Genomic DNA, 17,288 nt, shown 5'->3' with positions numbered 1-17,288 from the left:
AATATTGTCTGAAATGCTCTATTTTTAATTGTAAACCAGGGCCTATACATAACAGTTTTGAGGATGTATACATTTTGATTGGAATCAGTAATCATTTCAATATAAAATTTAATGACAAAAATAGAGATCGACGTTTCGGTACCATCATAGAACCATTTTCAAGATCAAGTGAATACAAAACAATAATAATTATGTGCACTAAGCACCAAAGTTGGTGACAGGAAATGCTAATTGAGGGCTAATTAAGTAATTAGCTCCTCCTACTGAGTTAGATAAACAATTTAGCTTTGATGGAATCCGATTGTTTATTGAGTGTAGGTTTTATCTCTTTGATCCACAACATCTCCTTAATTAGGCAATCAAACTTATTGTTACATTTAGATAAGACTCTAAAGTATTCTGAGATATCACCAGTTATGCCATGTTGTTTTAGGTGATCGCCTATAATACTTTTGTTATGTTCATTAATGCGTTTGTAAAGGTGTCGGCAAGTGTAACTGACATAGTTTGTATCACACAAATCAGTAATCAACTTTTTTTATTTCAGAACAATAGACTCTCTTCTCCCAGCCAGACGGGCTTTAGGGTTTGAGCATGCTCAGACCGAGTTTACAAGATGATAAAACGAGTGTTTGCCTAGCTTAGTTTCCGAGATTCTTAATCAGAAATACAACAAACTATACGACGTCACGGATGGTATAAGGAGGATAGTATAAAGAAATGTGTCGATGACTGGTAAACTGGCTGGCCTTCTAAAACCAAGCCTAGGCCTAGTAGTGACTGACAGCCATAGTCCAGGCAACATGCACACTGTAATTGTAACTACTATAACTAAACCTCGAGGCCTCTAACAACACTGATGGCGAATTCCGCGTGCTGTGTTTATTTCTATGTACCGCGCCACCACCCAGTGAGTGGGTTATGTTAGTTATGACACGTCATGTGTGCCAAAATGTTTTTCTTGTTACGAATTAGCAGCGCCCGAAACGCCATCTAGATTATGTTTATAAACAAATATAAGAATTATTATATTAAAAATAGGACAGAAAATAAATTACAACTGATAAGAATAGATTTAAAAAAAATGCAAGACGTTATGAATGGATGAAAAAAAAATGGATGAGGCAAAGACTAAGAATTCACAAAGTTTGGTGCCTCGTCTCTGCAGGATTCTAAAAACACAACATATTTTAAATTTTGTCTTGTGTTGTATGTCGATGGAGACGAACATTGTTTATTGATATTGATTGGTAAGAACTCCGCTTCTTGTGGTGCGCAGGGTGACATGACAGGCAAGGTCTGCAGCAACAAAAGATCACCTGCATTTACAGTACTACTAGGCCTACTACTAGTACTAGGCTACTAACTCAACTGTTGTAAGTTTAAATTAATTGTATATATACTGTGTCGAACAATGTTGATTATGAAATTGGTGGGTTTCCCACACTATTATTAATTCTAATACATAGGCCTAAACAGGCTTTTGAGTTTTACTAATATTTCATTCCATCAGAACCAGCTTTTATTTCAATTACATTAAAATAACCCCCGGCTACAACTTTATAACTCCCTGGTATTTCGCGTGAAATAACTCAATAAATTATGGGTCCATAAATTATTGCATGAACGGCGTTCCATAGTAGTCCATATCACCACGGCAACGTGATGTCAACAAGCGATGACAAAAACGATGTGTGTGTGTTGTATTGTGTGCTGTGTACTACACTGTGGGGGACAGCAAATAATTTTTCTTGCACGTACGCCTAGAATGAAATTGATTTCTTGTTGTTAAACATTGTATTTTGATACATATTCAGAATTTGAATTGTTTTGTGCTAGTACAGTTTAATTTTGAAGAGAACAACTACGATGTTAGCCACCCAAAAACCCAGAAAAACACGTGAATTTACAGGCCCAACGCCTCACTCGGTTGCCATCGTAAGTACTAGGCTAGGCCTAGGCCTACTAGGAGGCATGCCTGTGTTAAAACAATAAAAGATGTAGGATATACTGTAGGACTAGGCCTAGCTAGGTGTTGTAGACATGGGGCCTATTAGGTAGTAGGCTAACTAGATAGGCTCTAGCTAGGCCCCAGCTTATTAAAATATTAACATTTATTTACTTAGCCTATCCAATCTAGCCTCTAGCTAGCCTAGGCCTTAAACAATGAATGAGTACCATAACCCATAACCCATAATGTTTGGGTGGTGTGAAGCATTTTTAAGACATTCACGAATATAATACTACTGATACATAGACCCTACTGTAACAAATACATTTATTATTTAAATTAGAGAGCAAAATATCCCAGCAAGCAGCCTACAGATCATCTTATTTTAGAACGAAGACGTAAAGATGATTTAAGGGAAGAGGCAGAATCAATCACAAAATATAACAAGCTGTGTGATCTGAAAAATGATTGGGAGAGAATCACAGACAAACGCATTCAGAACAACACAGTGACTGGTCGGGTTAACTGTTTGTTACAGAAGGAAGAATTTGCATTAGAAGACAGGAGAGAAAGGTATTATGATAAAGATTTATTTCGTTATTCTTCAATTGATTATTTATTTATTGCCCAAGGTTTAATTTTAAGTTATACCTACAATTCTTTGGACTTCCACTTCCTTTTTCTTTTCAAAAACTGTTCTCGTTAATTTAGATTGAGGAACCTACTTGCTACTGAGGAACGTGGATACATTATTGAAATGGAAGCCAGCCAAGAAACCATGTTGGAACGACAAGCAAAGATGAGGACACGAGCAAAGTTTTTGAAAGAAAAAAGAGAAAATGAAAGGCTTGAAATAGTTGCTGAGAAACTTGATCAAAGATGGAGGTATATGAATTATTTAAGTGATAAGTCACCTGAATCCAGATAACAAAAACAGTCTCAAATCTGCCACAAATATAGATGAACTTAATATAATAATAATAATATAATAGGCGTATCCGACTGGTTGTCTGATCTAAAATATCTACACTAAACTGCTCACATAGAAACAGCGATTTGTCACAGTCTTTCATGCATTAAATTATTTAGCGTATAGTATATTAGCAAATCATCAAAAGATAAGATAATAAGATTTATAAAGCGCACATATCCACAAAGTGCTCAAGGCGCTTGTGAAAACCATGGAAAATACTAACCTTGAAACTAAAAATAACAAAAAACTTTGTAAAAAAAAATACACAAACCACCAGGGCAGGGTTGTAAGATTCGGTAGGTTTATTATTTGTGGAGAAGCTAGTCACAATTAAGGATGAGTTTTAATTCCACTGGAGTGTCATCTCAGTTGTTGAATTGATCCTCTCAAATTTCCAAACAACTAACTGAAACCTCAGCTGGATAGTTTGCAGCTTATAGATATACTTATGATATATTTTTTACACAAGAAGCACTGTGTCAATGATCTTTCAATGTTATATTTTTCAAGAGAGGAATGTGAGGAACTTAGAGCGACACTCTCAAGACGTCATATGGATGAGGTATGTACAGAACGATTTGAACAGCTTCGCATGAAGAGTGAAATGCAAATGCAAAAAAGAGATGAAGATAAAATGTATGCAGACCTCTGGGAACAGGATCGACAGGCAAAGGCATTAAGAGAGGCAGATGAGTCACAAAAACAACATGAAAGGAATAGAGAGATGGTGGAAACACTACAGAAGCAAAGAGCTTCTCTCGAGGAACAGAGAAAGGAGGAAAAACGATTGAAGGAAGAAGAAGGAAGACTTTTGGTAAGTTATATGCAGAGACATGGTTTAACCTGTGGATTGACACGTGTGTGTAGTATATTATATAACACCTAAATAAATTCCTGTCATTTGATTGGACGATTGTGGATCACATGGCGTCCAATAGTACGCACTATTAAACGATTGTTTAATAGTACTTTTTTTTTGTGTACAAAAAAAACATCTGATATAACCTTTCATCATTCACCTCATGCCATTATTTGTATCATTACACTCATAAACATTCATTATTTGTATATTATTAAATCATTCATTCATCATTTGCAGCATCTTTAATCATTAATTATCCCAAATTACTACCACCAGAACAAGTTCCTTTGTGCATGTTAAAATATGTGCACAGAACTTTGGTGTATTTTGTATTATTTGAATAGGTATATGACTGAAATTTTTCAGTCTTAAAAATGAAAGGTAATACTCATGCAACAGAATTGTGACAGCGACAGAATTGAATAATGACATTTTGGAGGAAATTGAAATAAACGTATATAGACTAAAAGGTTGATAAAAAACTGATGATTTTATATAATCAGTAACAAGGTTTATTTCTCCATAGTCTGAAGAAAGAGAACTTCGCAAACTTGAAGAAGACTTGGCTGTCCGAGAAAAACACAGGAGCCAGGCAGAAACAAGACAAGATTTGGATACGTCAATTAAGCTAAAAATGAAGATCAAAGCAAGAGAATTGCAGGAAGAATTAGCGCATGATATGAACATCTTAGAGAACCTTTTGCAGGAAACACACAATGAAGCGCTTGAGGTTGCTCAGAAGAAAGTGAGTACAATTGTGTCTTATTCATCGAAAGCATTCATTAAATATACTGCTAGCATATTTAGCTGGTGAAGATGTTCTCACAGCCTGTGAAATCTTCTTCACTCAATTAGTATTATGGCCCTACTGTACCTCCTTCCGATTTTGGTGACATTTGGTATACCTAAGTCATAGTGAGAAAAGTCGACATTTCCAATTTTTTTTTTCACAAAAATATATATATATATACAGTACAATTTTTGGAGGAATTGTCTTGTTTTTAGTACTTTACTGTTACAATTCATTCTTGGTTTTCCTTTACTGATGTTATATACGGTAGTATTAAGAATGAACCTGAACTAACTAATTAATGGCACCACAACCTGTTGACTTTGTGATGTTCCAAGTTAACTATGGGTTTGGGAGAGTAAGGGATAAATCCCACTATGTTACAATGTCTCATGCAGTACATGCTGAATTTGACTCAAATTAATGCAATTTTCTGTAGTTAACATTTTTGTATCTTTTTTTTTAGCAAGTGCTAAGAGCGGAAGATAGAGTCTATAGAGATTATCTAAAACAACAAATGAAAGAGGAAGCTAGAAGAGATAAAGCAATCGATCAAATGATTGATCAAGAAGTTCGTAAACAATGGCAAAAAAGACTAGACCAATGGGCGAAGGAACGAGCAGCACGTAGACAATTAATGGATAATGTCCTTAGTGTCAGACACAAACAAGTCCAAGAACGTCGTAAGTTGAATCTCATAACTGTTTTTATAAATGAATTTCAGGACAGTATAATTACTATTAGTAAAATATTAGATCATTTTAACCGTATATGATCTGCGTATGAAATTTGATGAACGTTAAAGGATGAGATTATATTCCAAGATAATTGTGTCCAGATTTAGCCTAAATAATGGGATGGAATTAAGCTTAACATGAGATTATACTCGGGAGTCTGATCCAGAGGTTGCTGCAGGGGCACACGCCTCCCTATTTTGACAGATAAAAACAAAATTATAAGCTAATTTTTGATAATTATTTTTAACAATACTTTATATGTTTAGCAATTCCCCCCGTTTAAAAAATGCTGGCCCTTGAAACTCTGTCACATACGGTAATATTATTTTCCAGTTATAAGTTTGTATAGATTAATTTGAAAATGATTTCTATTATTATTTATTTAGTAATTGCAAATTCTGAAGCTCAAAAAGTGGCACAGAAGGAGCGTGAAATGATGCAAGCAGCAATGGCAGAGCACAAACAACTGGAAGAGGAACACCAGTTGAATATCAGACAACAAAATTTGAAATATCAGAATGACCTCTTGCAACAAGCAGAATACATAAATCGGCAAAAAGAAGTTAAGAAAGATGAAGAATACAGACATTACCTTAAAGGAATAGAGGCAGAAGCAAGTTACCAGGCAAAGTTAAAAGAGGCACTTGCTAGACCAAATGTAGACAAAGCCCATCCTATGAGACGAGCTCACATGCAAAGAAATAGCAAAACAGGCAGTCCATTATTATAATTCCATTTAAAATAAATAAATAAATTGTATATAATTTGTTAATGTCAGTGTGTAGTACTGTAGATATGTTTGTTAATAGGATTAAATCATTTATTGTCATATTAAATCATTTAATATTATTATTGTAAACTTCTTTTTTAGGTAATTATGATAATATGAAAAATGGACCTAAGTTTTGGATCTAATATTGAAATGTATTCAATAGGAAACTGAGTGGGCCTTTTCAAAACATAGAAACAGAGCTATTACAATTTGATAAAATAAATATTATTGATAATCTTTAACAAAATCCAATCAAAGTAAAATTGCAACAATTGTATATAGAAATGTTAATTATTTCATTGTTATTGCAAAACGATTAATTAAAAGTTACCAGTACACAAATTGTATTATGTAAATATGAGAATATCATTTATTCAGGCAAATAAAGGTATACAACAAACAAACAATAAGTAAAGAAATAAGTAAACTTATTTACTATCTGGAAGAACATCATCATCAATGTAAATTGAAAGACAAATCATATACTGGATGTAAAACGACTAAAATTAAATTGTTACATCCAGTAGCACCCTTTAAATCTAGGGCCTGTGTAAACATCATTATCCACACCGACAAATCCACAAAATTACTTCAGTGTGCTGTACGAAATAATAAGTATTACACTTTATCGCACAATATTTATTATATAACACAGTTTATGTCTGAAAATAAATTACAAAAAACCAACAACAAATACATTTATCAAAGCTGACAAACATGTAGACTACAACATTCATTTTATTGGATAATTAAGATAATTCCGATTACTGTGCTTGGATAGAAGGCTTGTCATCTTTCAGAGCAGCCCTTGCAGTAGCTGTGACCATTTTAGCTGCTGTTCCATCAACCTGATCTAAAAGGAATTTGCTGACTGTAGCGATACATGTGTCCATGTCTTCTTGGAGATCCAGTATTCTACTAGAATTAGCATCCGAGATCTCCTCAAAGCGAGACAGTTCATTTTCGTTGTACAGTCCACGGATTTTATAGTACTGCGCCAATGTGTTGTGCAAACGATTTTGTAAACCATTCAACTACAAATGATAAAAAAAAGTTTAAATTTATATTGTGAAGATACATAAAAAAAAAAAAATTGTTCACTAATACGGTAATACTAAATTACCTGTTTGTGGTCTTTCAGGCTTGATTCCATCTTAATACGATCTTCAAAATGATTCATCAGTCTGTTTTTAATGCTATACATTCGCTGTTGTTTACCACGGTATTGTGATGCAAGCTTCTTATTCTCTGTTAACTTTTGACAAAGCTCAACCTTAACAAAATGTAATATAACACGCAAACAATAATTTTTTTTTATTTAAGCTCAAATATGTCCCAAAATCAGGCTTAATTATGGACACTAGGTAAAATGAAGCCACCTGGAGGAGCTGCTATGGGGAAAATTTAATAATCTTCGATGTTTGATACTTATGCCTATTCTATTTACAGTTATTATTAATAAATAGTTTCATCCCCAGCAATTGCATATTTATATGGATACCCTACTAAAATGTTTTATAGTTTATATATGTATGCAATGATGGATGTTGGGGTACCTCTCCAGTCATAGGGTAAATGGTTTTATAGCTATATAATTTTCTTCTAAAATATTTTAATTTATCATTAATCAATTAAAAAAAACAGCTTACATCAAGATCATACCAAACTTTGCGTCGTTCTGTCATATGATCATCATGACGATTTTTACGCACATTGATCTGTTGCGATACTTCTTCAAGAGATGATGTCAACTCTTCCTGCATTTTTTGACCTGTTTCTAATTGAACTGATACCTCATTCATCTCTTCACTGAAATAAAAGCATTCAAATGCGAGTAGTAACATTATCCTACATACATCCATACGTTACCTATAAACAAGAACTAAAATGTTTCAAAAACGCTTCTAAGCACTTCACATTATTACCCCATTCAATTTTTGGAAACCTACTTCCATATCTGGTAGCTATAGAAAACAGCGCAGTTATGTGCTTTGACCTTACCAGGTACCCATTTGTACATGTTGGTGGAAAGAAGTAAAGTGAATGCAATGAGCATGGAATCAAACTTTCGAGCCCACGGTCAGAAATCCAATTTCAACACACTGCGTCACACGCCCTTATACAAAAACCTACGCTAAATCTTCTATAGCATCTTCTGTTGTGTTGATCACTCTGTTCATATACTTGGCTGACTGCTCCATTTCTTCTAGCTTGTTATGAATGAGGTCGGTACGATACTTCATATGATCTATACGTTTTACTTTGTTCAGATTCTCTGTCTGTGGTAGAAAAGACAGATTTACTTATAGGCATAATTGAATTATAACACATAATTCTAAATTTAATATGAAATCAAATCAATCAAAATTGACATTTATTTCCAAAATGGTGGCGTCACCAAAACAGAAAAAAGCAAACAAAACATTATATAGATATATATGAGATGAACTGTCATAGTCATAGTTTTATACCTATGAGATAATGCCTATCTAGAGCAATATGCTATTAATAGCATGACGTATATCACAAACAATAAGTTTGTATTAAATCTAGTTCTAAAATTGACTTGAATGCCATTTACATGAATATATTTTGCATTACAGTACTGCATGTACAGTACAAGAATTGAATGTTATATTATGCATGTTCCTTGCACCTTTTTTTTTCAAATTTGATAGCAAATGAATAAGTAAGCAGTAACTCAATCTTATTGCACAAAATGTGAACAATTCTTGACCCTTGAAAAAATAATAATTCACCAGTGTATAACCCATCTTCACAACAATACTTACTGCTAATCTTTTTTTTTCTGGTTGAAGTTTTTCAATCATGCCTTTTAGATCATTGTTTGTGTCCACAGTTTCTGTTTTTGAATTGACAATCAAGGCTCGTAATTTACCATTTGCCTAAAAGAAAAATAAATCTTATATTCATCTACAAAAACTCCCAAAGACTCTTAAGCTCTCTCTGCACTATCAAACTAAAGTAGTAAAATGTGTGATGTGTAAAGTCGGAGATAAATGTCATGGAGATTTGATATACCTGTGACTTTTCCAAATGCTCTTGGCGGAGTTTCTTTACTTCTGCTAACAATACTGCAACAGCATTTTGCAGTTCAGTGGCTTTCTTTGACACTTTTGCCTTCTTCTTTCTTGCTTCTACACGTTGCTTCTGTAAATCTGTTGTGTCAGATGCAATCCTGGCTTGAAGAACTGTTCTAGAATGAGTTTCCTCTTTAACCTGTTTCCTTAAACTATCACATGTTCCCTAATTATAAAATATTTATAATATTACTTTAAACAGTAAAATGGTTAGGAAAAAAACCCCCCAAAAATACATTGTATCTATGACATTAGATGTACTCATTTTATGCAAATAATATTTTTCAAATAGACAAGTTCACTTTTGTCCAGTCAAAACAAGATCTTTTAAAGTATACCTGAAAACTATCTTCAGATAGTCTAGCCTTGTCTTCTTCACCCGACAGTTTATTTTTCATTGCTACATAAATCACTTTTATTTTTTCAAACTCTTCATCTACAACATTTAATTGAACATCTACTTTTTCAAATTCACGTCGTATCCTTTCAGAATTCTTGGCATTTGAAGCTTTCTGTTTTTTACTAGATATAAAGAGCGGGCGAAAACATTAGTAAAATAACTAAATAACTCATCTCACCACGATGAGTTATGTGACCATTTATGTGAACATTTAAAAACATAGAAAATTCAGTGTATTATTTTTGTTGAAAAATCCTTGATATACATGTCAATAAAGGCCGATAAAAATGTCCCACATAGAATCTTAAAAGATTTAGATTTCATATACAGGGTACTATACTAACCTTCCTCTTAACTTTTCTCTAATATCTTCATTTTCCATCAGCAGTTCTTTTGACCTATGTTGCATGTGCCGCAACTCCTCTAATGTGGTTTTCTCCATCTTCACATTTGCCTCTGTGACTTTTTCAGTTTTCTTTTTCTAGAAAAAAAAAGCATTGAGGGTAAGTTTATGATTGTTTCAAGATTAAACTGTATGAGCACCTGAACGATGAACAAATGATGAATTAATTTGTTATTGGCGGTAGGCATAGGGCTGTCGATTTTATCTAGCAGAAATTCTTTCCCAAAATATCATCAAGTTGGTCTACTAAATAACACACTTGAGATTTCCAACTGAACACACCCAAAAGTGGATCACAAGTTGTGATTGTGATAAATCTTTTTTTAGGCGATCCTCCCAATTGGTGTGATTTCCACTAATTGGTGATCCACACCAGAAGGAGGATCATTGTTTATCCTACATGACACCACGGTATATATGGAGTGCTGCAGTGGTATTCATCATTATTAGTCATGCCTCTCTTCTTGCGACATGACGCTTTCAACTATTGTATGCCATTTTACTCTGTTATGGGAAGGATATGGTTTTGAGTTGTGGCTACATAACTTTCGATTTCCTTTTTAACTTTCATGATCCATGTTGATTTTGGTCTTTTGACTGATTGTGTTCTTCTTTAAATAGTAAAATGTTATTATTTTTAGTATGAACTATGCTTTGTAAGGAATTATAGCTAATCATTCATTTTATAACCACCATATTATACTGCATGTAGGCTATCGTGATAGCACTGATTAAAACCTCATTTGTTCTTATTCAAAACTAAATTGTGGAGAATAGCAAAAAGAAACTATATACTCACTGTTTCATCAATTTCATTAATGATAACATAATTATCATCAGCCAGTTTTCTGTGTTCATATTCAGCATTCACTATGCTCTCTTGTATTGTCTTAACCTTGTTAGCTGTCATTTTTTCAGATATTTTTGCATTCCGACTCTTTGTTTCTGTAATGTAAATTTTAAATACAATGAAATAACTATTAATATGGAAACATGCTGCATTCAAAACGATTATTCATTCACTAAATATACGCTGTTATACATCCGTTAAATTTGACGTGTTTGTGTGAAAACCCTCTCTTGAAAATACTTAAAAGCTTTACTAAGAGTAGATAGCCTCCATTTTCACATATTTCTACACATTGCAAATGTTACTTACAAAGACAAACAGTTACTGATTCTGTAAACATGGCAGCTGCTTTTTTATGACATATAATTTATAGATTAGGTTTGATGGATTGTAGAAAAAGCTACATCCGACAAAATCAGAGATTTCTAATCTAATAATATAGCTAACATACCAAGTATTATTTTTTCTTGTTTGTCTGCATTCAATTTATCTCTCAAGTCAGTACAGTTGTGAGAATAGCTTAAATGTAAGGCCTTAGCTTCATCTAACTCCATACTGCAATAACAAATCCACAAAACAAAATATGAATTTTGAAATTTAGTATGTATACAGTAATTAACGATAAATTACTAACATTGACAAATACTGAATGGCCCAACAAAAAACATCACAATATTGGTATAAAAAATACTAAAACCTGGTAATAAAACTAATAGACTTGGTTTAGTCAGAAGAGGTACAAGCCAGTATGTTGTTTATATTAGTTTTCTTTTCTAAATCATAGTTTATATATTTATATTATGATTACTTAATCTCTTTCAGAGCTTCCCGGACAGAGTCTAGCTCCTTTTTGATATGAGCACGCTCCATGTTAGCCTTCCCATGAGCCTCTGTTGATTTATCTTTTGTACGCTTTAACTTGGCTTCTGTTTTCAGTAGCTCTAGTGTAGTCTGCAATGTAATATTTAAATAAACCTATCAATTACTGTATATATTACACCATCTTCTTTAAGAAATGAAACTTCAAGGAATATAATTACTACAATCACTCTTTATATTAAATAATTAAATCAATTTGTAACTGTGAGCATATTTAAAAAATATGGCTTTACCACGTTGAAACACCGGTTCTCGTTAGATTACCAAAATTAAGCAACGTTGGGTCTGGTTAGAGCTTGGATCATGGGAGACCATCTGGGAATATCGGGTGCTGTATATGGAGCTGGGGTCCCGTTAGGCATTTGAAATCATCACTGCTGACTCTTATGGCAGCCCCTGCATCTAGTATCTGCCTCAGACGTATTGTCTTATGCCTTTCCTCTGGTCAAGGTGGGCACTGGACGAGAGAAGCCCTTGATCAATGTTAGGACCAATCAAGGTGCTTTAAACAGTCCTGGCTTTGTTTGTATCAAACCTGTTAGTGGCGGTAATTATCGCTGTTGGTTTCGATTGAATAAAATAAAAAATAAATATTTTTTTGTGATGCTGGATCTGTAATATACTGTAAAATAGACATTGCAGTGGATGTTTTATGGGGCTGAGGCATAATTTGGCAGTAGGGATAGAGTTGAAAACATTGACCCCTATGTAGGGCCTGATATGAGAAAATGTTGGGAAAATATACCAGAAATTGCACTTATTGTATAGCTGTAATAGTAAATAAGTATAGTTATTGTATTTAATTACAATGTGTAGTAAATTATTACAATTCAGAACATTTAGTGGACCAGTTATTTGGTGAATGTGTTTTCACTCAATACAATGCCATTTAAATATCTTAAATAAATAAAAAATAAATACCTGTTTTTGGGCATTGTCAATCAATGCCATTGCACCTCTTTCAAGTTCTAACTTCTCTTCAACAAGAGGACTAAATAAAATAATCATATTAAATACAATAATAAACATTACAATAAGTAAAAACTGAAAAGTACTAAATCACCAAATGAAAGGAATAAGAGTGACTGCGCTGAAGACACAACGCGTGAGGATGTAAGTGCAAGTGATTTTACCAAGCGATGGATTATTTGAACTGTGAGTGTGCATTAAGGCTTAGTTCCAAGTAAGATGCAACACGCAAAGATGTAAGCGCAAGTGATTTGACCTATCACAAGTGATGGATTATTCGAACTGTTGCTTGCCATAGGTCAACTTAGTTGTGTTGCATCTATGTTCTTGCTTGCCGCCTCTAGTAGGAACCATGATTTAACATTAGGATTGTGTATTTAAATGAAGCTAAGGAAAAACTAAATTATTATGAAATCAATTCTAATGTGATAAATATGTTTAGTTGTTTAGTAATTGTTGATAATTGCTAATATACAAACCAATGCTTTGTGACAAAGCTTATGTCCTCCTTGAGACGTGAATTCAAGGTCTGCGCCACCTCAACACGGCTTTGTTTGCGGGATTTTTGTCGGTTACGATATGAACAATGCCATTTTAATTCACTGATATCCATTGAGCAAGCTTCATGTTCTGGAATGGAAAATAAAACACAATTGTTATTGTTTTGCTTTTTTGTTCAAAACAGAGCAAGGTACAAGTAGGATTATTACATTCTTATTAAATAAGATGTAGTTGGGGCAGGGGGTTGGTGTGACCTGATTAGTACTGTAGGTTTGACCTACAAGATACACTAATATATTGGAAATACAGTAATAAACAATAATTGCAAACATTAACTTTTTCAATAACACAATGAATACAGACCATTTTGAACAGCTTTAGGCAGTTCTTGCATCCTTTGATTGGCCAGCTTATCAATTCTTTCTTGAAGCCAGACAACCCTCTGTTTTTCTTTTGAAAGTGCCTTTTCAGTATCAACACGGTCAGACTCGAGTCGTCCTAACAATGTTACAACTTCATCTATTACCGGTTCTGCTCCTAGGTTTGGTATTTCTGATTCTTCATCAATAATTTCAGCAGCTTTGGTTTCTGTATTTGTTAAACCATAGATGTTAATTAAAAGGTGAACAACAAATTCGAAGATAAACTAGACTGTATCCAACAGACCGAGCATAATTTTTAATTTAATAATATCGAAACAATATGGTACGGTCAATATCTATAAAAAAAATAATAATCAAGTAATACAATTTATTAAATTAAATTTTGTTGTAAAACCTTTGTTACACACTGGTAAAAAAGATTTTCTGTAGTATGAAAAAAGAAATGATTAAACCTGAAATGGAAGTTGGTATGACAGCTCCAATTCCTTGGATTGACAATTCTTCACTTATTCCATCATCCGAAGTCGACTCCATTTCTGGCCTGCTATGCTTACTCATACTAGATGGTAACAAAGAGGAATCATAATGACTTGAATGACTTGCAAATCGAATCCTTCTTGATGCTAAAAAGAAAAACAATATTAGTTGAAAACAGTCAAATTCAATAATAATAAATTCCATCTTGGTACCAGTTGCAATGGAATGAATGGAATGAATTGGTATTATAACATGGGAATGCTCACGGTCTCTCATGTTAAAGATTTTTACAAACTATTATTCTTATTGTCACTTCACCTTTATCTTCTGATGGTTTTCTTGAGGTAACAAGTTTGGCCAGTTTGGAAGCTGAAAGATTAGACCCACAACTAGATAGAATTTCCAACTCAACATCTTTACTCCATTCTTCAAGACGGTCCTGCAGTTTCTGAAGATTCTCTGCAACTCTGTTGACGCTATTTGAGGCAGGCTTTTGGAAGTAAAGTGCCCGTTTTTTAAATATAACTTCATGAAGCTTTGGCCATCCTTCTGGAACCTGATAAGCTTGAAAAAAGAAAGTTTAACCCACTACATTATGAATAGTATTTATTATGAATAGTATTTATTATGAATAATATTTATTATGAATAGTATTTATTATGAATAAAAAATAAGTCTTTCTCAGTTATTCAAATGAATGTTTGCATTAGGATTAAGGGCAGACATTGGTGCTTAAGAAAATGTTGGAACAACAAGACCATGCTCCTAGAAATAAACATAGGGTTAAAGTTGGAATAGGACACACTTCAATTTATTTTCATGGAGAGTAAATAAAGTCCAAACTTTATTTATTTATTGGAAATGTTTTGACTGTTTGTGAATTATACCTGTAAGTTTTTCATATTCATACCTTTTGGGTTGGTTTCTAGAAGTTCACCAGGTTCCTGATCTCCTTCACCTAATAGCATTACAAAATTGAAACGTTTAACTATCTTAATACATATTTAAGAGTTTTTATATAATATTCTATAAAGGTGGTTTACAGTATACATTTCAACTTTTATAGTCTAATTGGTTAAACGGAGTTATAAGATGGTATGGAAGAAGCACTACGATCGCTTGACATGTAGTTAAAGCAGGGACCAGTCTAATATTTATTCCGGATGAAGCCCAAAATGTTCTCGTTGGTATGACACCCTACCATTAACCCTAGAGCTTTTATCATGTCAAATACCAACAAAATAAAATAAATATTATTTAAGTCAGTAATGTGGATCCAATTCACAATACAAAAACAATTGATACACCCTTGTCTTATAAATTAATTGTTATTACTGTTGGTAGAGGATCTTGAACTTCTTGTGCACGACACTACACCACCTGGCTCTGTTATGAAAACCTCTGTATCCATAGGTAGTGCTGGATTCTCAATTACTGATGCATGGATTGTTTTTTTAGAGTCACAATAGCTGTTTTCCATAATCATATTGCAAAAAGATAGAATACTCAATCAAGATGAATGTTGATCATGCGGAACATAATCTAGGCCTAGTGACAGAATAAAAAATGATGGTAAAATTACTCAAATTAAGCTAGGCCTATACTTTATAGTAGTAGTAGTCTCGTAAATGCTAGTATAGCCTGCCTAGGCTCTCCCTGTGTGCCTAGGCTACTAGGCCTATCTAGTAGGCTATAAAAATAGGCCTAGGCTAGAATACATATAAACAAGGCTGGCTCTCTTCTTCTTTATTGTATCAAACAATTAATCAATACAAAAGGTAGCCAAGATATAGCCGAAGCCAATCAAGCTTGGTACTTTTAAAAACATCTTAACTAACTTAAGCTACGAAATTAACAAATAGGCCTAGCTAGGCCTAAATAACAGAAGAAAATCAGCTGGGCTTATTTTATTAATTATTAGCCCTCTCTAGGTTTAGACATAGCCTAGCCTAGTAGTATTAGCCTAGCCCTATATTAATTAATTCTAGGCATAGCCGCTAGCCTAGCTAGGCCAGGCCTCTATAGGCTAGGCCTAGGCTTAGTTAGGCTAGCTCTAACTAAGCTAGCCAGCCAGGCGGCAGGCCACAGCGCCCCTGCCCTGTCTAACTACTAGGCTAGGCATAGTTAGATGGATTAGGCCTAGAGGCCTACTCGGCACACCTAGCTACTGCTGCTATTTCAATTACATTTGACTACCAAAATGCCTTGACCTTCCTTGGGCTGCCATTGACCCACAAAATATTTATAAATATTAGCCCAACAGCAAGAGACCGTCGCGGCGCGGACTACGGGGAAAACCCTTGGCCTTTGTAACAAGTTATTATTATTGTTTTCCCGTTTCCAGGCACCGGGGTATGGAACGCCATATGTGTAATATTATTGACGTTGGCAAACTTTCGATATTGTCCACTGGCGCGCGGAGGGAGAAAATGGCGAATAGTATAACATTTATACCTAGGCATAAATAAAACCTATATATTTATAACCTACACATAGCCTAGATTCTTGTAATTTGATTGGACAATTGTGGGCCACGTGGTTTTCAATTAAATACATTTTATGAAGCACTCCCAAAGCGTTTTATATTCGTGCATGTATGGGCATATAATTTTATTCGGTGAAAGATGACATTTCATATTTTTGTCTTTCACCCGAAATTATTTGCCCCATTACACTCATAAGCATTCGTATTTATATAATGTTAGAAAACAATAATCTGAAAATGTAGACTGAAAAGGAACACTAATACATTTGACTAAAGGTCATTTTGTACCAAATCTCACATTAAATCTAGTACTTCTTTGCAGTGGTAGTTTGTTTGATTTTAATTAACAAAAAGTAAATAAATGACATAAAAAATAAATTTTTCAAATTAAAAGTAAAATATATGTCCCTAAATAAAATACTAGTGTCATTTGAAAATTACTTAAATAAGAAAATGTTCCATCGATCTGTCCAGTAGTTATTTTCCCATTCCATCTCATCATGACTTTGTAAATTGGGATATAAAAGTCAACAGACAGAAATCAACGTCAATAATTCACTTATCCAATTGCTTTTAACCGATACAATACACAACAATTCTGTTGACATTGAATTGTAATCATCAGTTGTATATGCTTGGCTAAGCAGAACCTTCATAAAGGATACAATATAGTTTGCCTTTCAATAACCAATATTTAACTAGCTCTGATATTACAAACACATATCGAAAAATACTGTAGGAAGGAAACTAATTTT

At 33.6% G+C, this 17,288-nt stretch overlaps 2 protein-coding genes across 3 annotated transcripts; one reads left to right on the top strand and one right to left on the bottom strand.

The window, feature by feature from the left end:
* Positions 1-1,711: 1,711 nt before the first annotated feature.
* On the top strand, positions 1,712-6,427 carry LOC144844354 (cilia- and flagella-associated protein 53-like). Its single transcript, XM_078701225.1, has 7 exons — positions 1,712-1,938; positions 2,295-2,524; positions 2,663-2,836; positions 3,435-3,738; positions 4,313-4,531; positions 5,043-5,259; positions 5,700-6,427. Exons 1-7 carry the CDS (start codon positions 1,870-1,872, stop codon positions 6,041-6,043), a joined length of 1,557 nt encoding a protein of 518 aa, XP_078557351.1. The 5' UTR covers positions 1,712-1,869; the 3' UTR covers positions 6,044-6,427.
* Positions 6,428-16,350, bottom strand: LOC144844353 (coiled-coil domain-containing protein 178-like). Of its 2 annotated transcripts, none has more exons than XM_078701224.1 (19): positions 16,235-16,350; positions 15,384-15,596; positions 14,959-15,006; positions 14,367-14,612; positions 14,024-14,194; positions 13,552-13,776; positions 13,167-13,317; positions 12,640-12,709; positions 11,648-11,790; positions 11,291-11,394; positions 10,789-10,934; positions 9,931-10,067; positions 9,525-9,708; positions 9,128-9,352; positions 8,878-8,991; positions 8,219-8,364; positions 7,735-7,894; positions 7,209-7,358; positions 6,428-7,119 (listed from the first exon to the last, which is right to left on the bottom strand). In XM_078701224.1, exons 2-19 carry the CDS (start codon positions 15,532-15,534, stop codon positions 6,850-6,852), a joined length of 2,841 nt encoding a protein of 946 aa, XP_078557350.1. In that variant the 5' UTR covers positions 15,535-15,596; positions 16,235-16,350; the 3' UTR covers positions 6,428-6,849. The 2 variants fall into 2 exon arrangements, with proteins under 2 accessions (XP_078557350.1, XP_078557349.1); XM_078701223.1 differs by having other exon boundaries at positions 16,245-16,346.
* Between the last annotated feature and the right edge of the window lie 938 nt (positions 16,351-17,288).

Source organism: Antedon bifida, chromosome 6 (genome assembly GCF_963402885.1).
Source record: "Antedon bifida chromosome 6, ecAntBifi1.1, whole genome shotgun sequence".
NCBI lineage: Eukaryota > Metazoa > Echinodermata > Crinoidea > Comatulida > Antedonidae > Antedon > Antedon bifida.
Note: the sequence above shows the minus strand (reverse complement) of the source record. Positions and strands in the feature narration are given on the sequence as shown.

Excerpts from the sequence above, each read along its gene's own strand:
- LOC144844354 (XM_078701225.1), top strand. The coding sequence starts at position 1,870 with ATGTTAGCCACCCAAAAACCCAGAAAAACACGTGAATTTACAGGCCCA. Across the intron at positions 1,939-2,294 it reads CGCCTCACTCGGTTGCCATC|AGAGCAAAATATCCCAGCAA; the intron begins GTAAGTACTAGG and ends TATTTAAATTAG. Across the intron at positions 3,739-4,312 it reads AAGAAGAAGGAAGACTTTTG|TCTGAAGAAAGAGAACTTCG; the intron begins GTAAGTTATATG and ends ATTTCTCCATAG.
- LOC144844353 (XM_078701224.1), bottom strand. The coding sequence starts at position 15,534 with ATGATTATGGAAAACAGCTATTGTGACTCTAAAAAAACAATCCATGCA. Across the intron at positions 15,007-15,383 it reads TTCAAGATCCTCTACCAACA|GTGAAGGAGATCAGGAACCT; the intron begins GTAATAACAATT and ends TAATGCTATTAG. Across the intron at positions 7,359-7,734 it reads AAGTTTGGTATGATCTTGAT|GTTGAGCTTTGTCAAAAGTT; the intron begins GTAAGCTGTTTT and ends CATTTTGTTAAG.